At 37.7% G+C, this 22,796-nt stretch overlaps 1 protein-coding gene and 1 non-coding gene across 2 annotated transcripts in view; both read right to left on the reverse strand.

Moving 5' to 3' along the window:
* Positions 1-20,494, reverse strand: part of LOC117980615 (translation initiation factor IF-2) — a 190,878-nt gene extending 170,384 nt beyond the window's left edge. Inside the window, exons 1-5 of the mRNA XM_057302540.2 lie at positions 20,471-20,494; positions 19,238-19,456; positions 18,433-19,134; positions 15,690-15,762; positions 14,779-14,928 (exon numbers count right to left, since the gene is read on the reverse strand). Of these exons, the coding sequence (XP_057158523.2) occupies positions 14,831-14,928; positions 15,690-15,762; positions 18,433-19,134; positions 19,238-19,456; positions 20,471-20,494 (1,116 nt within the window). The 3' untranslated portion in view covers positions 14,779-14,830. The remainder of the gene's footprint in view (positions 1-14,778; positions 14,929-15,689; positions 15,763-18,432; positions 19,135-19,237; positions 19,457-20,470) is intronic.
* On the reverse strand, positions 1,937-2,007 carry MIR30A (microRNA mir-30a). Its single transcript, NR_106548.1, has one exon. It is a non-coding gene; the product is annotated as a microRNA mir-30a (primary transcript).
* Positions 20,495-22,796: the final 2,302 nt, after the last annotated feature.

Consider the following 22,796-nt stretch of genomic DNA (forward strand, 5'->3'; position numbering starts at 1 on the left):
GCTCACCACAACCTCTCCCTCTCAGGTTCAAGCAATTCTCAGCCACCTGAGTAGCTGGGATTACAGGCACGTGCCACCACACCCAGCTAATTTTTGTATTTTTAATGGAGACAGGGTTTCACCATGTTGTTCAGGTTGATCTCAAACTCCTGACCTCAAGTGATCCACCTGCCTCAGCCTCCCAAAGTGCTGGGATTACAGGCGTAAGCCACCGTGGCTGGACTGTTGATGTTACTTTAAAATAGTAGTTTACATTATTACTGTGGAAATGTGGGGCACAAGACATAAGAAATACTAGGTATTAATTTCAAAACTACACAGAATGGCTTATGGAGGTTTGTATTTGTTGATTTAAAAATAATTAAAAATGCTGTAATTTTTACAAATTAAAAAGTTCCCATAACTAATTATTTACATGAACAAAATGAACAGATAAAAATGAAAAATGGAAAATTTAGGGGCAGTAAGGTAAGGAAGAGGATATAAAATAACATAGGAAGAGAACCTAAAGAAAGTGAAGGTCAAAGGTTTAGGAAAAGTTTAACCATTTCTTCAAACCTATAGTCATTTACCTAGGAAATACGGTCGGGTGACCCCAGAAAAACAGCCGAGTTATTTGCTCCAGGTGTTTTCAGCTTACCAATTAAAATAGACCACATTCTCAGTTCCAGACCCAGGGCCTGGCAGAGGCCTCTCCAAGCCCCTTGCATTTCAGTGGCAGTTGATGAACCTCTCATGGCCCAGCATGACTAATAGAGTTTTTTCACTTGATAGCTTTATGTATGAGGGAAACTTAAAGACATTTCTAACACATATTTCTCTCCATCCCAGGTATTAGAATAAATGCTACTATTTTAAATAGTAGTATGATCATACTGTTTTAGTATCACTTCTTTATCATCATCATCAATGGGTATTAAACAGGGAAAAGAAACTCTTTTACATTAATGGAAACACTATATATTTATAAAATACTGTGTTTTAGAGGACAAAAGATATCACTTTCATATCTTTTTAAAGTGTCTAGTTTCTATATAAGTGTATCCTTAATATTTCTATTATACACTTAAATATTTCTCTTATACACTTAAATATTTCTATTTAAGTGTATAATATTAAAAATATCCGCCATAAGAAAAATACGCATTTACAAAAAAGGAAAATTAGAAATTATGTCCATCACAGAAATCTTCTACAGGATTCTGAATCTTAAAATTGTCTTCATATATTTAGGATAGAATTTGATGTATTTATTATTTTTAAGAGATATGAGTTATTGCATAAAGCTAAGTTAAAAGTTCAACCAAATGGAAACAGTATCCACAAATTCCTAAAATACTATTCTAATCATCTGAAACAAGAATAGGTTTTTCAAATAATAGAGTTAGTTGAATCAGTATTTGTTTGTTTTAGACACTTTATTAAGCTGAGAGCTGCTACTTTATTACTTAAACACTAAGCCCATAAGGAAATAAAAGGGGTTTAATCCAAGTAATGTGAAAATAACTAACCCTTCACCTTACTTTTTTCCCCCAAATCATTGTGGTTTCATTAATGGATTTTTTTTTGTGAATGGGTCTAAAAAACACCTATTTTGAAACTGCAGAAAGGGCAGGACAAAACAAATCACTTCATAGATTTTTCTGGGAAATATTGCCCTACTACGCTTTTAAAAAATAATAAAAATACTGTAACACATCTCATTTCTCTTACGAATACTTTCTTTTTGATATTGCAAATTCTATGCATACACAGAGCACCTCCTCAATGCCCCGCTGAAGCCCTCTAAAAATGTACAGACATGGTTTTAAAGTGATTTAATTTATACCATTTTAATTCAGCTTTGTAAAAATGTATCAAAGAGATAGCAAGGTATTCAGTTTTAGTAAACAAGATAATTGCTCCTAAAGTAGCCCCTTGAAGTCCGAGGCAGTAGGCAGCTGCAAACATCCGACTGAAAGCCCATCTGTGGCTTCACAGCTTCCAGTCGAGGATGTTTACAGTCGCTCACTGTCAACAGCAATATACCTTCTTTAGCCTTCTGTTGGGTTAACCTGAAGAAGTAATCCCAGCAAGTGTTTCCAAGATGTGCAGGCAACGATTCTGTAAAGTATTGAAGCCTCATTCAAACAGCAATCTTCTAGAAAATGTCTCAAATTCAAAACAAATAAGAAGGCTCATGGATGTCTATTATTCATCACCGAGCTTCTAGTTTCTATAAAATTTTGTGATATACTAAGACAACATATATAAATGGTTTCATTCATTATTGTTAGCCACAAGAAGTAAATAGGCAAGTGGCCAGGTTACTTAATATGATTTCAACATGCATTATGTAATTACAATCCTTTAAGCAAAAGTGACCAAACACAGAAACTAAATTATCTTAACAGCATAAAGCGTACATTTAACATCAAATACTGCAGTTAAGTGAACTTAGACTACCGTGAAAATATAAAAGGTCTACTTGGAAAGTTATAAACTCTGACAAAAAAAAAAAAAAGACTTACATGCTGCTTTTATAGATCACTTTTGCTCTAAAGTCTGCTCCCAGAGAGGACTTGTACAGTCAGCTGATTTTTGAAAGAGTAAGCAACAATCAGGAGAAAAACAGAAAAGAATAACGAGGTATAACACAGGCATATATCAGTATGTGGATCAAAGTTTCCCACTGGAAAAACACAGAACCTATCACTCACAACAGTGACGCACATTAACTCCAAATTTGAATGTTTTGAATTCCACTCCCATTCTCTTATGAAAATAAATGAGGAAAACTGAAGGTTAAGCTCTATCAGTCACTACTTTCCTGAAGTAATTCAAAACCATTCTGAATCTAGTGAAAGATTAGGTTGATACAGAAAAGTGGGTGTGCCTTTCCCTGAGATTTGTTTTTAGATGAAGTTACCGTAAGGTTCTTAAATTGCGTAAGTCTTAGTAGTTTGTGATCTCAAACCCGAAACAAAAATAAAATCCACACAAAAAGCATCATGTTTACTGAAACTAACAAATATGAAGAACTCCATAAATTACTTTCTCAAAGCAAAGGGTAACTCTATCCCATTAAGGTTAAAAAAGTTAATCTTTGAGTCAGCAGGTGAAAACAAGCTGAATTATGTTGTGGCCTTTTTCTTTATTAACTAAGGACTTTGAACTATTAAAACTTCCTAGGGAACCAGTTTTCTCAATGGGTCAAGTCACATAGGGGAACAAAGCAAACTTTATCAGTGCTGTGCAATTCTACATTCCAGAAATTCTTAGTACTTGGCATTCATATACCACTGCCGACTAGAGCTTGAGTCAATCCACCAAACTCAGCTATGGCTACCAACCTTGTGAACTTCTCACCAAGATACCCACTTCTTTTAAGTTAGCCACGACTAGACAGGCAGAGTACTCTTTAATTAAAATAGATAAATACCAAGGCTTACACCCTGGGGGGACATTGTATATCAGTGACTTTTTACAAAAAGAAAATATTTTTACTACCATAAATTTTTCTCAAAGTGACAGGTCCCCTACTTGCCTTGGAATCTTACCACTTTTAAATAACTGTAAATTATTAAGTAACATGTAAAACAGTGACAAGTAAATACTAAGCAAACAACCTCAAATAACAAATAATTGCTTAAATAATTCTATTGCCACCCTCTCACTTGGAGAATTGCTGATCCAAGTGGGATCTATACTACTCAGGAACCAAAAAAACAAGCATGTAGTTTAAGTAATAGTGAGTCTCAGTTAAACTGGCAAAATTGTCTGGCATCTGACTGGAATAAATCTGCTTTAGCTTTCACATAGATTTCACCTAGCACATATCTTGCTAAAAGAGGAGCCCACATACATACAGGCAATAAAGTGCTTTTCCGTTTATGAACTCTTATAACTAAGATCTTATGGTCTTTAATTATTTTGTTTAGTGAACGTTTGATGTTTATTCATGAAGTTCTGAGCAAAAGGCTGTGTTTTCAAAGTTATGTTAAGGAATTCATTGGATCAGCAATTCTCCAAGTGAGAGGGTGGCAACAGAATGACCAGGACAGCTTCTTCTAACCCCACATACCTGGATTGCCTCTGCCACATCCACATTGCAATTCTTATTCAGCTGATGGGGAGGCTGCTGGTTATGTAAATTTTGCAAAAGCTATCAAACAATTTTGCTACACCTTCAGGGCAGAGAACCATTGATCTAGAAGGACTGAGCTAAATAAGTTTAAGACTAAAAAATCTTGCCATGACCTGAGAAATATGACCAGTAAATCCATTTAAAAATCGTGAATTAAAAACAAATATGGCAGAATAAGATCCAATTGTGTTCAATACATCAGACTCTGATTTGTCTTATATAACCCTAGAAATGCTTACAAAAAACAATGTACCTACTTTAAAACCATAAGGATACTCTTTAGCCCTGTTAGACAAGGTCTCTAAAGTCTTCCCACCCTAAATTGCAAATCTGGATGTCTGTACCCTGGACAGGTTTTATTACCTTCCTCACATCAGTTTTGTTTTAAGTGCTTGCAGGATTAATTCTTTCTCGTGGAGGGTTTAGGAGCAGCCCGAGATAAAGTGTAAAAATTTTTTTTAGCTACCCTGAACCATTCAATCCTCTTCCACCCTTCTCCTCTCATGTCCACATAACCTTCTCGCTCTCTATCCTTGGAGTGTTTGCAGTGAAACTCTAAGAATGAACGTGTTCCATGTCAGCACTGGACCCAGTGCCCAGGCTCTACATCCTCCAATCCTCCATCTCTTTGGGGGCTTAGTGTCCAGGGTAGCTGCATTAATAGTTTTGGCATTCATCCTCTGTCTTGTTCCTTTGGTAAAACACACCTAAAGGCAAGAAATCTAGGTGGTCTTTGATATCTTTTCTAGAAAGCATACATAGAACTGATCTGAAATTGAAGTGACCTAAATGTACAAACAAAATTCTGCCCTTTAAAATTAATCTTTACCTTCCCTGATTCATTCTTTTACACATACTCCACACTCTTTTAGTCCAATTCAAGGGCTTCTAATTCATTATATTTCTTGCTAACGATGATAATGATGAACCTTCCCTTGAATTTCTTTGTAATTAATACAAATACAGGCCTACCTACTCCTTGCCTCATGAAAGTGGACGAATGCTGTAAGCATTTACTGGGAGTGATTTCCCATGGATTGTGAAAATGTGAAAGATTGTTAATGAATTCAAATTCTAGGAAGAAGAGTATTATCTTGGATAGTATAGAGTTTACAGTTATAAGGAATAAAATCTCTTCTACTCTAGAAATGAGTATCGCTTAAATATCATTCTCCGATAAAATGGTAATGAAAAATAAATTGAGAATTAAGCAAAAGTGTATGTACTCAAGTTTAAAGCCTTAATTTTAATACAACCTCAACTATGTATTTGTTGTATGACAAATAATGCCTACACATGATCTCATTTCATCCCTGCCACAGCAAGATAAGGCATCTATAATCATTACTATCACAGATAAGGACAACAGGCTTGGAGAATTGAAATCACATCCGTTACTCACTTTTCTATTCTGATTTTTTTTATTGTAAGCTTTTCTGAATCATTTGTGGAGTACTGGAGGGTGTGGGTTTCAATAAATATGAAGTAGTCAATCATAGTTCAATGAAAATTGCATTTTCTTTTAAAATTGGGCATAAAAAGTTAACAAATGAAAAAATGTTTGAGAGTAGAAACAAATATCCAGATCCTTTGGTGATAAAGCAGTTCATTCAGTTACTCATTCATTCATCATATATATTCACTTGCCAAACTCTCCTCTAAGTGAATACTGACTTACTGTCTATGCCGGAGTTCCTCAGACAAGAGATCTCAAAGCCTGTCAGACAGCTTTTTTGGTTGTGGTCACCCTACTTTCTTCCTCCTGCACTGGGACCCCCATCTGGCTGGAGCTCCTCCTTCCTACTTTGGCTGGCATTCTTACAAGGGAGGGGGATTCCAGAGGGTCAGGGCATCCCAGCCTCCAGGCTAATAAGGGACTTTCCACCCCACTCCCATCCTGCTCCCTCCCTTCCTTCAGGCAAGTCACTGTCAGCAGTTCCCTGGCACCTCCCTTAGACCACCTGCTGGCTCAGTTCACTCCTCCCCAGGGGCTCCTGCTCCAGGAGACTCCTCTCGGGAAGAGCAACCCTAACCAAGAAACGCCCTTCTATTGAAATAGGTCTTATTTCTAAAGGGACATTAGGTAGATTTAAGATGAATTTCATTATAATAATCACATGGCTGAATTTAGACTCCAAATGGCTGTTTTATTTTTTAAAAAAGATCAAAGCTGTAAGATTAAATTATCTGCATAATAAAAACTGAACATGATTCAGTGTAAAGAGAAATTATTACAGAGGAACATAACTCTATAATATAAACTGTATTTTAAAATATACATATTATATTTATAAATTTCACTATTTAAAAAACACCCATTTCTAATTTAGGTCAACTGTACGTAGTTGATATTTCCATCAATATTTTAAGCAAGTTAAGTGATTTTGGTGACCTTAAAGAAATACTAGAAAGTAATCTGCTACTCATTCACTATTTTAAAATTTAAAAAGCATTTCTAAAGCCAAGGTTAGTTTAGAGTCTTTTATTAATCATTTTGTGTAAAACAACAATTACCACAAAAAAGCTAGATTTCTGACATACTTAGAAACTAACTCATGCTGAAATTATATAATCCTTAGGACAAGTTTACAAAGCTATGCAATGACAAAAAACATTAGCTATCCCATCAAGTTAAAGAAACGCCAAGAACGAAACTGATATAATCATTACCATGTTAAAAATTCATGATTTTTTCTCTCTACTTTTCTGTATTTTACAAATTTTTTAATGTGAATACTTTAATACAAATTGTTTTAGAAACAACTGACTCATTTCAGACGTAAGAAATAATATATATTTTATATCTCACGAGTAATGTAGACAGTACCAAGATATTTCTTATGAACAGTTCTCTATCTAGGTAATCTTTGGAAGGAGAGAACATTGCATATACCTCTTCCCTGAAGGCTATGATTCTGTCTTGATCACTGCTGTACCTACTGGAGCACCCCATAATGTGCTTTTTATACAGTGGATGTTCAGTATATACTGGCTAATTTTTAAGCTGTTGATAAGAAGATCTTTAAAACATGCCTTACTTATAATGATCCAGCATCCTTCTTTTGAAAAATTTAAAAGCTCACGCTCTTTAAAAAGTGCTTTTTTTCCCCTTTAAGAAATGATGAAATAGAGACAACAGTTAATAACTGGTACAGGTTAGAGCCCTAACATGAAGATGTGGCTCCCCCCTGCCCAATCCTGTGGTCTATGAGAACTGTCCAGAGACCAGCCAATGCTTTTGCCAAGGTAGGAAGACACATAGCATTAGACTGTTTTGATAGTGACTGGCACAGACAGGTCTCTTAGGCTCATAGACTGTTCTCTCCCTGAATGGAAACCAGGATACCGACACCTTACAGACCTCTTTTGAGAAGTGACTGAGGTATGCACAAGAAAGTACCACACACATATTAGTGATTTTTCCTTATTATGACTCTGATTATGAACATGTTAGGGCAAATTAAACAGAACAGTGTTTACTAATGGAAACAAACTACTAAAATGTTATTTGGGTTTTTAAACTAGCTACATGATCTCATTTGACCTCACTGGACATCTATTTCCTCAACTGTAGTAGGAGGGTTAATAGATTCTCTCCAAAATCCTTTCAGTTATAAAATTCTATTATTTAAATTCCTTCATTACTTGAATTTATGAGGTAGAGTGGAAACTGGAGAGAAGGATGGAAGAATTTTTTTTTTAAGTTAAACATACATGAATCATGAAAACAGACTTCCCTTAGTGAGTTTTCCTAATACAAAGAACCACCAATTACCCTGAATTCATTCAACATCACTTCCCACACCCACACATTTTTTAAAATAGCAAGACTACAAAATAGTTTGAGTATATTTACAGACACAGTAGTCAGTAACTGGCTTATGAAGCTTTCTATAGAAGAACTTGTCTCCAATATTGTTTGTTTGGATACAAATTGGGTTTGGCATGGGAATTGGGTTGCAAGCAGCAAAATAAAAGAGATTCATATACCTTTACCCATGGCAAACAGTGACACAGCACACCGAAAACAGGGATATGAAATTCTTTACAGCAGGGTGCAGTGGCTCGCACCTATAATCCCAGCACTTTGGGAGGCTGAGGAAAGATTGCTTGAGCCCAGAAGTGAGACCCCATCTTTACAAAAATAAAAATAAAAATATTAGCCTGGCACGGTGGCACATGCCTGTAGCCCCAGATACTCAGGAGGTTGAGGCAAGAGGATCACTTGAACCTGGAAGGTTGAGGCTGCAATGAGCCCTGTTCATGCCACTGAACTCCAGCTTGAGCGACAGAGATAACCTGACTCAAAAAAAGAAAAAACAAAATCTTAGAGTCCAAGCTTTAAATCAGGTTATCAGACCTTTATGTCACTGCACAGGAGAATGGGCAGCTGATATGGTTTGGCTGTGTACCTACCCAAATCTCACCTTGAATTCTAATAATCAACATGTGTCAAGGGTGGGGCCAGGTGCAGATAACTGAATCACCGAGGTGGTTTCCCGCATCCTGTTCTCCTGGTAGTGAATAAGTCTCATGAGATCTGGTGGTTTTATAAACAGGAGTTCCTCTGCACAAACTTCTTGCCTGCCACCATGTAAGACATCCCTTGCTCTTTCACCATGACGGTGAGGCCTCCCCAGCCATGTGGAACTGTCAGTCAATTAAACCTCTTTTTTTTTAATAAATTGCCCGGTTGCAGGTATGTCTTTATTAGCAGCATGAGAACAGACTAATATAGCAACTTAACTTGAAACAGCTCTCTGCACCTCAAAATCAAAGACACTTTCAGTAGTGTTTTACTGCAAGTTAATGTTTGATTTAAACTGTTGTGGGCTACCCGAACCTCAGTTGCTCACATAAAGATTTTCTAGATTTTCAACAAAATAACTTCAAACTTCTAAAATAAAAATCAAACAAAGAATATTTATTAAAAGACTCATGTTATGATTGCATTCTACTGTATTCACCTAATTAATATGTACTCACAGCAGGTTTGTGCTAAATTTGAATCACTAGGGATAACTGATGATGAAAATACAGTGTGACTGGCCCTAATTTTATTCGTAGAGTTAAGCGTCAAGAGTGGAGGTTTTTAAAAAAAGCTCAGGTCAACCAAACAGGGCAGCCACAGAAGCAACAGCAATGAGCCATCAACTCCTGTTTTGCTCCTCTTGTCTCTGGGGAGGAAAGAGAGTCTGAGAAAGCATGGGATAGTTTCCATTAGCATCTAGGCCCAGGTTCTCTTTCTGCCTAACTCTAGAAAACCTTGGTGTGGTGGCAATCTAGGATAAAAAAAATGGGGAGAGGAGTGTAAAAAATAAAAATTTCCATGATTATAGGAAAGGATGGACAAATGGGAAAAACTGATAAATGAAAAAAAATAAGAGAAAAAAGCTCCTTTTCCTGCTTTCTATCCCCCAATTTACTGGTGATTCCTCACATGTTTGAACAGCAGTTATTGCTATGCATTGATCAAGAAAAACATCTTTAGTTTACTTTGTTTCAGATAGGGATCTAACCAAACCTGCTAAGATCATACTTTTCTATTTGACAAATGAACAACTATTTTAAAATAAATTTCCTCAAATCTAGATTTTTACCATTTAGATTAGCTCAATATTTTTGTTTTGTTTTGTTCGAGACGGAATCTCACTCTGGACCAGGCTGGAGTGCAGTGGTACGATCTTGGCTCACTGCAACCTCTGCCTCACAGGTTCAAGCAATTCTCGTGCCCAGCCTCCTGAGTAGCTGGGACTACAGCCATGCGCCACCATACCCGGCTATTTAAACTGAGTGTTTTTCATAAAAACTAATGAATAATCTACCTTTTCTATAAATAAAAGTCATTACAGATGATTTGAGAAGCATCAAAAAAATCCTAAATTCCCAAAAGAATTCTTATTCTGACGTTAGTTTTACATTCTATGGAACAAAAAATGCCACACTTTCATTTTACCTAAATTATCTATTAAGAGAATTTACATACAAAAGCACTTTATATTAACTTAAAAAATGTAATTGATGAAACCAACTACCCTAATTTACAGTCTCTGAAACATTAATTTTTAAAAATCACCACATTGGTTAGGATTCTAAGGTATGCAAGTCTTAGTTTTATTCTTATTTTTTTCTTTCTTTCTAATGCTAGTCTTAAAATTGCCTCTGGTATTTTCTAAATGTGCTCAGAAGTCCTAGGGCTCTGGTAGTTTTTTAACTAATAAAATAAACATAGCAATAGAGTACCTGCAGTTCTGCTAACAATATTGTTTATATTATAAGTCCAATCCACAAAGGCTACAGAGAAAAATATCCAGTATAAACAAACATTACTTAGATACCAGTGGCATCTTAAAGCAGCACACCCAAGTCTCAAAATGCAAAAGGGAAAAATTTTCCACTCCCACGATGCCAGGCACAACTCCCTGGTAAAGCACTTGTCAGGTAAAAGATAGTGACATTGCCTCTGTTACTGTGAAGTTGGAGAGGAGGTGTGGGTGTGAAGCACATCAGTAATTCTCTCTCTTCATTTTTTCACCCTCTTTTTTTCCCCTCAATATATCTCTTCTTTTCCACAATGTCTCTCCTTTCTCCATATTTCCCACTTTGAGCTGCTCTCCCATCCCCAATTCCAACAAAAGACAGCTTTGTCCTTTAATTCTGTTGTTTAACATCAATCTCTAAATTTTACACAACACACATTCATAAACACTACTGGATCATATTTTCAAAAGAATATACAAAGGGCAAAGAGGGGGTTGAAATGGGCTGGGGTTAAAGCTAAGAAAAAGATTATCCACTGGTATTTGCAATGCCTAACCTTTAGCTGAGAGAGAAGTTAAACCCTCCAAAAAAGCAGGAGTCAGCCAAGAAATGAGGAGGAGGTAAGACATAAAGGCTCATGTAGCCCTATGAGAAACACATGAGCCAGTACAGCCACCTCACCAGGCCGGAACAGGCAGCTGAAACCTGAGGAGTGCCTCCTCTTTCTAAGTTTGCCCTTTACTTCTAGAGCCCAAAGGCTTAAAATTGAGGAATGAGGACATGTTGCTCTTTAAGACTGATCCCAGCTGAGTCCCTGATCCTTTCCAAGCAGACACATCTTCCCAAACTCTTGCACATACTTCTGTTGCTCCTTAGCACTACTAAGTTTTCCACTCTGCTTACACTTATCACTCTCCCCTTACTTAAGGCCTTACCATTAAATAAAACGTCGTATCTTAGTTTTCTCAATTGTAAAATGAAGATAATTATAATTACAGAGTTAAGGGGATTAAATATTCTAATATTTATAAAGTGTTTAGGACATGAAACATGTCTCAGTGTTTGGGACATGAAAGTATTTGTTTAAATAAAATAAAAATAAAGTAAACCATCTGTGAATACATATACCCAAATTCAAACGACAATAAGTTTTTTCCAATGGCAAAACAGACTTCAAACAGAGAAGAATACGAGTGTACTGAAGTTGCCACTCTATCATCAATTCTACAGAATTACTAAGGACTGAGAAAGATTCCCTAAGAAACCGGGCTTTATCTTAAACTTCCATATTTAGTCAACTTTGGTCCTGAAACACTAATTATTAAGGAAGAAACACATCTATTTATTTTCTGAAACCACATTTTATAAAGTGGAAATATGAGTCTACCCTTAGCATGGAACATCCTGTGTCTGACTATTCGGCATTGCAAGTCATTTGCATTCTTTAGGTATTATTTAGATAATATTATTTAAGACATTTCACTGTATATTCTTAAAAAAGAGTTTGAGGAACTCTTTTTTAAGAGTTCAAACTTACTTTCATTTCGAGTCAGGGCTACAATAAAATGAAAAGGACGGCTATGATGAAAACAGAAAAAAAAGGGGGACAATATTGAATGACAGACAAGAAAATAATGCCAGCTTCGTGACAATGGGGCTATCTACTATGCTTATAATGCGTGAATAAGTAAATGATATAATGGCATCAAAACTTACTATAAACAGAGATCAGAGTGATCTTGAATATGGGCCTACCTATCTGGGAAGTATAAAATTACCTCATTAAAGTGAAAACTCTGCTTTAAACTTTAATTTCCCTATTTTAAAATTGCTTTTAAGGTAAAAATGTTCTAAAAACATGCCTGGAGTCTCAAGATAAATTACCAGAAATTAACAACTATGTGGTTTTTTATTTTTCTATTAGAATTTAGGAATAAGTTTAACTATTTTTTCCTGGTCATTGAAATATAAACTGAAAAAATTTTAAATTGAAATGCCAACTTATAAACCTGTAACACAGCTAACTATATTAAAAATAACTTCTGAAAGACTGATTTCACAAATTTAAGGCCTAGAAAATTTTAAACATGTAAACACCTGTTCTCTAAGTTATAGTAATATAATGTTAAGATTTTTAAAATATATTTGACTTTTTAAAAATATTGTGTTTACAACAAAATTCTACTCATAGCAATTCAAGGAATATAATTAGAGGTTTTATGAAAATAGATAAATCCTTATTTAATACAAAGTATTAGCACTGATATTTTTAATCTACACAAATGGAATTTAAAAATTTCCAAAAGTTTCTGTTAAAGATATACAGTTTTGAAGTGTTAAGCTTGTCTAAAAGAGTTCTAACTTCTGCAGGAAGAAAAGTGCACTTCATTTAAGCAAGAAATTTCCATTACTTCTAGATTAAGAAGCCACACCTCATACAACTACTGACAGGAAAACATTTTAATTCAAACCTCTACCACTACCCAGCCTGAAGCAAAGTTTAAAAAAAGAAAGAAAGAAAGACACAAAAATACAAGCACAACTCACATTTTCAAATAAAGGAAACTCTTGCTAAATAAGTAGCAATTATGCTGAAGAATTTATATGCTAAAGCACGAATGAATATAAAAACACCAGAGCAGTCAACCATAGCTTTAGCACTTTGAGTATGATTAACAGAATGAACTTTCAAAGGTCAATTAAATGTCGACACACTTTAAAGAGATATTCTTAAGCCTGGTCAATGTATAACAGCACCTCTTAATTCAGGGGTATCCGTCTTAGTTTAGGCATAACATGCATGGGATAAATGTACATATATATACAGAATTACAACATGTCTCCAACCAGATTACTACAGAAACCCATGTATCACCTACCCTAGAGTTTTGACTACGTTAGTATTTTCCAAGTTATGAAATGATTAAAAGAAAACATAAATATATTACTATGTAACACTATCCAATGAAGATGAAATGCTTAGGACTAAGGTTTATCAAGAAGTTGATCCTATTTATTCAACAATATGAAATCATTCCCAAGGATAATGCTATATCGTCCACAATACGTATTATCCAGATAACTGAGTCACCCCCCATTAACCTTCCCTGAATTCTTGTGGAGAAAAGGAATATGACATTTAAAAATTGCCAAGTTTAGCATCAGAAATTTCTGGGATAGTATAGAACAAGTCCTGAAGGCACTAAGTGCCCATTACTGACATTTCCATCCAATAACTCAGTAAGATCTTCAATCCCATCCCACGTGAATTAGGCCAAGTTGTCCAAGAACCTCAGAATAAGCAAAGACCACCAAGATTATCTGACCCAATCCTCTCCACTTAACAGATCAGCAAATATAGATCCAGAGAGGTAAAGTAACCTGGTTTGGCTCACACAGCTCCTTAGCAGCTGTCTTAAAACTCAGTCCAGTGCTTTCTTCTCTACATGAAGTCCATCATGTACTTTTTTTTTCCATTAGGACTTTAAGACCAGGACATAATTGTCCAAATAACGGGGGCTACCATCAGAATTCAGAGAAAGCTGGGATTTTTAAGAAGCTAATGATCTGGGAAGGCTCCAAGGAGAAGCTGGAAATTGAAGAATGAGTAGAATCTGGGTGGTTTGAGAGGAGGCATCACTAATGAGGGAAGCAATATGGGCTCATGCATAGTGTTGAGCCTGCCATATTCCTGAACTACAGAGACAATGTTTAGAGGAAAATGGGGTTTTAAGGCCACCTTATAAGCCAGGCAAAAAAGGTTCAATTTGATGAGAGAACAAATAGAAAGTTATTAGGGGACTTTTATTTTAGAAACCTGATGTGATGAACGCAGAGACTAGTCTAGCAAAAGGTGTGCAAGAATGGAAGTGGGAAGAGAGAAAGACTTGAGGTGCTTCATAGGGGTCTGTTTAATAATATTAATATCTTATAGGGTTTTTGTGACGAACAAGTGAGCTGATAGGAGAGAAAGTATTTGTCAAGAATAAATGCCCCAGAAAGTAAAATTATATTAAAATTCTGGGGGTAGGGGCCTCTCTGACCGTATCTCCATTGTTTTGGTGACACACACTTCTCTATAAAAGCAAATCTGTAGATGAACTGTGGATCTATTCCTATAAGATCAAAGAAATCTCTTCCCTTCAATATTTGCAAAAGCTAGATCCCAAGGGAGAGAGACAGCTGCCATCCTTAAGCCCCTGCAAGGCTATAGATCAGTAATGCTAAAATCCAAAACTAGGATTCTGTCTTTGAGGCAGACCACATAATCAGTGTGTCTCAAAGTGAGTCAAGAAAGTATATAATTAAGTGCTAAATAAGGTAGTACAAGTAAGGAGGAGAGTAGAAGAGACAGCACCTGAGCCAAGGAGGTACATGATCAAAGTTATTACCTGGCACTGCCGCACTGCAGTCCACATCCTTCTCCTATCCCTTTCCCTCTGCTCAACAACTACTACTTCCATTGTGTCCAGAGGTACTTATCCCCTCCTGTGTTGTGTTGTCTTCTTCTCTTTTCCTTCTTCTACAGCAACTCTCCAGGACTAAAAAGGAAATTTGAAAAAGTTATTATAATAAATTAAAAGCTACATATATTAAATATATACTGTGTGATTTATTAGCTGATGTTTTAATTTATAATCTTACATAAATTTACAAAACAACTCCTATGAGGCAGTACTATTATCCTCATTTTTCAAGTAAGGAAACAAACTTAGAGTCAAGGATGTAGGTTGAAGCCACCCAAGCAGTAAATGGCAAAACTAGGATTGCAATCAGGACTGGTTGACTCCTCAACCTATGCTTTGAACCTCTCTTCTAAACAATCACTGCCCCCCCACCTTTTTTTAACTGCTAAGCTTGAAAATTCTCACATGTTGGGCATTTATAGATAGCGATTATAGGAGCCATTATATGAGTTTGTAGATTAAAGTTTTGACAACCAAGAACAGAGGTGCCTGGGCTTAGCCACACTTGCTTGCCAAATTATCTGCTTTAGGACTAAAGTTTTTGAAATGTGAGGCTTGAAGGATGTTGAAGGGACAGCCCTCCATCCACCATTCTTGTCTGTTCTCTCTCAGGTCATCCGTCCCTTAGGGTCCATTTCCAATCATTTGCTTGAAACAGTATATCCCTAGTTGAACAAAACGCTGGGACTGCCACTCCCACAAATCACCAACAGGTTAAGGAGGATGGTGGGAGTATCCCACTAGTAGGAGGGGTCTGTGAACTGTGGTCTCTTGAGCCTTGTGTCCCAAAGCAGCCTTAACTCTGCTTGTAGGTGGTATATTCTATGTTGATTTACCTGCAGAGGTGGTTTCATGAAGGGTTCCCTGGCCACAGGGCCCAACTAAGAGATGATGCCAACATGTCTGGTGCTGTAGGGGAAATGATCAGAGCAGTGAGCATCTGGGGAGATTTTAATGTTCCTGGAAGAAAGCAACATGAGCATTACAACTGTGGCAAGAAAACTCTAACACTAATTCTTAAAATTTAGTGTAATTAACTCTCACTTCTGAAGGAGTTCATTAACCCATTTATGCCAGAGGTTGCACATTTTTTTGCGAAAAATCAGACCTTGGCGATGATATAAATAACTCCCACAAGCTCAGCATTCCAATAATGGAACACCAGGCATAAATGGGTTTTATGAACAGAAATTCTAGGTTCTGTTCACAGACATTCTGATTATGTAAATGTGGGATGTGCCCAGGAGTTTGAAGTTTTGTAAGCACTACAGGTGATACTGACACAGGTGATCTAAGGACTACACTCTGAGATAAACTGCTGTGATCTCTTACAAGATAGCCCAGCCAGCAAATCTGCACAGAGGACAACCCATATTCTACAAAAATAGCCTGTTCAAATATCAATGCTAAGTTCTAGGTTGAGTGGTTACTTTGAAATAAGGCCACTAGGCTTTCCAGAAGTTGCCAGGTTTACAAATGGTGAAGTGGTGGGGGGCGTTAGTATTTTCCTGATGTCACCAAATAGACCCTCAGAGGAATAAGGGCATCTCTCACTGCAGTCCACATTCCACATTATACCTCTTCTACACAAAGTGATTGTCTAGAGTGAAGACCTTCTTGGCAAGATGCTACTTCCAGTGCTTAATTTACATTTGGTGATACACTGACAGTAATTTTTCCTCACTGTGGATTTAGTTGATTTCAAAAGGTATACTTTCCTTCATGTAACTAAATTGGTTTATTTCAAGCTATTTTAAAAATGAATTTAAAAACAGCATTCAAGTGAGATATTATGGTTACAATTAGGCCATTTAATTAGACATCCAATCACAATGCAAACAGCTACTGATTATTTAAGAAATATACCTTTACAAATGTTCGTGTTCTTCAAACAAAACTAGGTCATAAAATGTACTACGTTAAATCAATACTGCTATCTTTCTCCTAGAAACCCTATCACTTGTCTTTGTCTCTTTTCAAATGCGTATACCTGTTTTAAAGCATAAACGTTTAGGCTAGATACTGGAACTAAGCTCTGTTTTTCTGCCAGTTCTTTCTTTGATACCTTCGTTCTCTCCACTAAAGCATGATCATCATTCTCTTTAAGGATGGACAAGATGGACTTTTAATTATTGTCATCTGAGTATTTTATTCAGCAAATATTTGTTGAGTATCTATATTTATGCACTTACTTTTGTAAAACACTTTTGTTGCTATAAGCTCCATGAAGAGAAAATGCCCAGTGGAGTACCTGAAATCTAGAATTCACTCTCATGAAATGGTGAGAAAACTGAAAGACTTTGTCATTTACAGAACAAAATAATTTCTCCTGTATACACTACTGACAAAGTACACATGCAATATTTAAGAGAATTTTGGTTATGAAAAATGTGTGATTTTACTGTTTAGAGAAAAAAATGCAGGTTATCATGATAACCAAAAGTTTACACACCATTGTCTTGCAATACAATCTGTGACGACAATATTTCAATACCATTGCCGGACTAAACCTTTAACATTAATTATTTATCAGAATTATACATGCCACTAACACATCTCAACAAAGAAGATTATGTAAGTGAGCTGCCTTGGCGTCAGTAATACTGAACACAGTAGCTATTTTCAATCCTTCATTAAAATTAGATCAAGATGTACTTGCATTATGTGTTGCTGTTCCTGTAAGGAAGACTTACATTAGTTTTAAGATTTACTTTGGGTATAACTGACATTTTCTTCTCTTTTTTGACATTTCTTTTTCTTCTTTGTCCCCTCCTCCACTGCCCGCACCCCCCAACCAAAAAAAGTTTTCAGTATAATACAGAAAACAAAAACACAAACACCTGCCCTGTTCACTCTCTCTTATGCATAATAAATGCTTTGTTCTCCCCCTCAACTGGATCCGGCAGGGATCGCCCGGGGGCACCTGCCACTTCACCCTCAGACTTGGCTCTCTGTCCCCACCCTGGCCCCTAGGATTCCAAATGGTGCAGCAAAATACGACAATCCTAAGGTTCGTAAAATAAGCAATGGGTAGTTTATTTTTCAGTGAAGGAAAGCCTTTAAATGTTAGTGTTTTAAAACATCAGACTTAAAAGTTACTTCTGAGTAGGCTGAAAGGTGAATCCAGGCGCATGTAAACATATCCTGGCCTACGGCTTGATAACTCGCGCACCGTGTTGAGGCCCTAGGAAAATCTCAAAAACGGAGATGTAGTCTAAAAACTGGACGACAGCATAGACCACGTTGCTGTGGCCGCACATATTACCCACGAGAAAAATCTAAGTGGTAAAGTCACTGGTCCAAGGTCAAGCTGGGCCAGTCGCAGGCAGGGCTAGTCCGCGACCTTCTAACCTTTCCATCTCCCACCCAGGCGCGCACAGGCCTTGGTCGCGCCGGCACCCGAAGAGTTCCCACGGATACGGTTCCCAAGTCAGTGGCATGTCAGTGCCCTTCAAGCTACCGCAATTTTATTCGTTCTCCCCGCCAGCTCCATAAAGTATTAAAGGCTCTCTCCACGACTTCTTCCCAAGCCCAGGTGCCCTAAACCACTTGAGCCCACGGCGCCTAAAGCCGACTCACCCGCAGCCCGAGGTGCGGGAGCCCTCGGACGGACTCCGGCCCGCCCCGCAGTCCCCGCCGGCCGCGCAGCGGCCCCGGCTGACGACGAGTCGAGAAAGTCACCCGCGATGACCGCGGACGCGAGGGGCGGGCCGCGTCGCGCCGCCCCGCGGAGGCGCCGCAAACTTTTCCCGGCTCGCAAGTTGCCGGGATCTGCGGCCGTGGACCGACTTCCTTCGCCGGCCACCGGAGGGAGGGGGCGCCCCTACCCCGGGAGGGGGCTGGGCGAGCCGGGAGACGGTCAAGTTGGGGTCGGGGGAGCGCGGGCGCTCCACACTCTGGGGCGCGCGGGGACGAGCCCGGCCGCATTGTCTGCGCGGCCTCGGAACAAGCACGGCCGGCGGTGGCACCGGCGGGCGCAGGGAGGAGTTGCCGTCCCCTTTCGCCGCCGCCGCCCACCGCGTTCTTTGTGTGTCTCTCGCCGCCCTCCAGCCGCTTCGCCGCTCGCCTGACAGCTGATGGGCTCACCGCGCCGGGTCCCGCGTCCTCTCGGCCGCAGCCGGCGGAGCCCGGCCCGGCAGGAGGAGGAGGGGAGAAGAGGAGCGTTGACAGATGCTGTCTTGGAGCGGGCACCGCCGGGGGAAAAGTCTGGACTGCCTCGGCGAGAAGCGGCCGGTAGGCAACCGGCCCCAGCCTCGCATTCGCCTCAAAGATCCCAATTGGCTAGGAGCCCTTCCCTCCGCAGCGGCTCGCGCAGCTGCGCTCTTGCGCCCCGCGCCCGGCTCAGCGGACGGACTAGCGCGCCCGGTCAAGAATCCTGGGGAACCCGCTCCGCCCCCTGGCTCCAGCGCCCTCCAATGATGTCGGCGTACAGAGGGCTGTTCCGCCCAATCAGGTGTCGGAAAGCCCAGCCAGTCCCCGGGAGTGTAGCCAATAGAAGGCGACTCCGGCAACACACCCGCCCTGATCCACTAGGAACAAACCGCTCCGAGCCCGGGTGGTGGGACCGATCCTGGAGCCCAGACCAAGCCAAGTCCGGCCAAAGCTGTGTCGCAAAGTAAGAATCTGAAGACAGGTCCGGTGCTTAAATGACTATTATTCTAAAGAGTTGAAGATGGGAACGGTGGACGCACAAAATCTTTACCCTCGGCTTAAAACGCCTTTTCTGGCAAAAGTTTGTGTATGAAAGAAAGCTGAACAAACACGTTGTAGCACTGTTTAAGTGAAGGCCTTTCCTTTTAGAACACTGCTTTACAATGCCTAATCAGCCGGCGCTCAGGTTGGTGCATTTAGAGTCCCGAGCGTTTGTGTCCCTAATAAGTTTGCTAGAATGTCAGGTAACTGAAACAGGTTAGTTTCTATCCTGCCCCAAAACACAGACTGTCACTGGCACCACCATGTTGTGGTTTTTTCCATGAATGAAAATATAAGAGTTCTGTATGTAAATCATCTTTATTGTGAACTTTATTTCTATAATAAAGTCACACAAACTATCTTCAGTGGAAGTTGGATGAAATACCGGAAAAGAAGAATGTAGAGATAGATGATAAGATATGTAGGATATCTCTATCCATCTGCCACCCATCTATCTATCAAGAAAGGACTTGAGTAAAGCACTGGCTATAAACGACTGTACCTTTTGATCACAGGACCTTACAAATAATAGGCACACTAGTTATTTGTTTATTTCATTTGAATAGGATGACTCATTTGTTACTGTTCATATGAAGTTTATAAACTTCATTGAGTTGTTTACTGAAAGTGGACTACACCATGACGAAAACAGTATTTGGCAACACATATTTGCATCTTTTAAAATAAAATTACACTTACTTGTACTTCAAATAGTTACGTCAGTTTATTTCTTCGGGTAATAAACTGTGCATTTAAAAATTTTTGTACACATGTGGCATGTTCCTTCTTTATAAATTATTTTGATGACCAAATACATTTTTTAAAGGGTGATCTGTACAATGAACGGAAAGAAGAGAGAGATCTCAAATAAGAAAAATATGGCTATATTTTCCTCCTTGCTTTCGTGATTGAAACCATGACTTACCACATTAAGTTCGGGGGATAACATGACCCCTGAAATAAAGTTTTATCAACAGATCCAGGTTCTGGATTGACCTTGAGCCAATCTCTTAATGACTAACTCTGTTACAAGAGAACAATATGCCTGGCTCTACCTGCCTCCTTGGGGTGCTGTAAGATCCCTCCAAGATAGTGTTTGTCAAGCACTTTGCTTTCTGTAAAATACTGTGTCAAGTGCAGAACAGTCTTAAATGTGTTATTATTCTCTGCTTATTATCAGAACATTAATATTTCCTCGACTGCACATTTTTTCAATCTGAAGTATATTTTTGAGCCCATCAGTTTTCTCTCAAAAGAGATCTGAATGAAACTCCTGCCTGTTCATTCTAGATCAAAGCAGTACTTTCAGGGTTTCTTTCTCTTTTTTAATGAAGAGGATGTTAGAAGAGAAGAATACTGAGGAAAGAATTCTGGATGGAAAACGTTCGAGAAATTTTATTCACTCTTAGTGTATTCCTCTTAGTATATTCCTCAAAAACAAGATGTATCATAATGTCCAATTTAATACTCTGTTCATAATGTTTAAAAACTTAAGCAAGTTTCAATGTATATGCCTAAAATAAGTTAACGTATCCCATGTCTGCTAATATAGTTTTAGATGGAAGTTGTAAATGGCTGGGTCAAAGTTATACCCATAAATCAATTACTGAATTTTAAATTTTGGGGGCATTTATTGAAGATTCACTTATCACTTTTGTACTTAATTGTCAAAGAGGAAAATAAATGTGTATTTTTAGATTCCATGTGTCATAATATGTTTACTTTTTCCCAAAATATGGAGTCTAGTACAGAAGTTTAATTACTACTTCAAACAAATGTACATATGGTAACACTAGAATGTAAAATTTGCTGAATTTAGTTGAACCAGCAGTTGTAATTTTCAGTTAATTAACTGTATGTATTTCATTTTCTGAGTGAAAATTGTGGAAGAATTTATCAATATGAATATGCATGATTTACTAAGTATAGTTAAGTCAAAACCAGTGTGTGGTAATTTCCTGATAATCGACAAGTCCATACCCATTTATTACATGGAAACGAATATTTCAGTGATTGTCTGGGTAATATTTGTGATTTCACTGTGGTGATGTTTCATTCACTAACTGATATTTTCAGTTTTTCATCAGCGATTTTCTCATCAGTTGTCCAAAATGGAACAAAAGACCTGAAGCTATTTTAGAGAGCTGTCAGTTTTAGCACATTTTTAAATGTTTATGAGAGAAATTGACTTTGGGGTCAGTTTTAGGATTTATAAAGATGGTTTTAAAAAAATACATAGACATAGACATTGGTAAAGGTAATTAAAAAATACATAGACATATTTTATAAGTTGCCTCACATGATCTGTGGTAATATGACTATAATATTATTTTCTCTGTATCTTTACATTTAATTTGCTATCATCTTAAGATTGCTTCATCAGTGAATATAACGAATAACTGGATTTATATCTTCTTGATTCTGATAGTTGAAATGCTTCGGAATGTCTTGTCTTGGACAAATCAGAGTTCCACGTGACTTCTCAACAAATAACCGAGTCTAATTCATTAATCTGAAAATGATGTTCTTAGGAATAATTAAATAATATCTATATAGAGAGAAGAGAAAAACGATTAGCTCTGTTTTTCTTTCTATTTCTTACATGGATGAGAGAAAAATGCCTTTGTGAATCGCAACATCAGATCCCTTTAACTCTCCTTTTACAAAACTTATGTTTTGTTGATTTCTTGAACCCAACCATGTAGTTTCCTTATTGTGTGATGTATCTATGGCAGGAAACTTTCATATGCATATGGAGTAACAGAGAGAAAATTTCAGAAAACATTGGTGAGAGGCACATTAGACTCCCTTCTCCATTTTATCTTGGGTCACAGTCCCTCAGGAAAATTTCTTTTAGAGTTAAGTGTTAGGAAAAATTTTATTTTTTCTGAAATGAGATCTTTGCAGCTTCTCCTTCTTATTTCAACAACCAGGAAGCTTGGAACTAAATTTACAGCTTAATTTAGCAAGGTACGGCCTGCTTCACTGTAATTTTTTTCTTTTTTTAAATTTTAAATTTTTGTAAGTACATAGTAAGTGTATGTATTTGTGAGGTACGTGAGATATTTTGATGCAGGCATATATGTGTAATAATTCCATCAGAGTAAATGGAGTATCACCACCTCTAGCATTAATCCTTTCTTTTGTGTTACAATCCAATTATACTCTTTAAGTTCTTTTAAAATGTACAATAAATTTTTGTTAACTGTAGTCACTCTGTTGTGCTATCAAATACTAGATTCACTCTAATT

This window comes from Pan paniscus, chromosome 5 (assembly GCF_029289425.2).
Source record: "Pan paniscus chromosome 5, NHGRI_mPanPan1-v2.0_pri, whole genome shotgun sequence".
Lineage (NCBI taxonomy): Eukaryota > Metazoa > Chordata > Mammalia > Primates > Hominidae > Pan > Pan paniscus.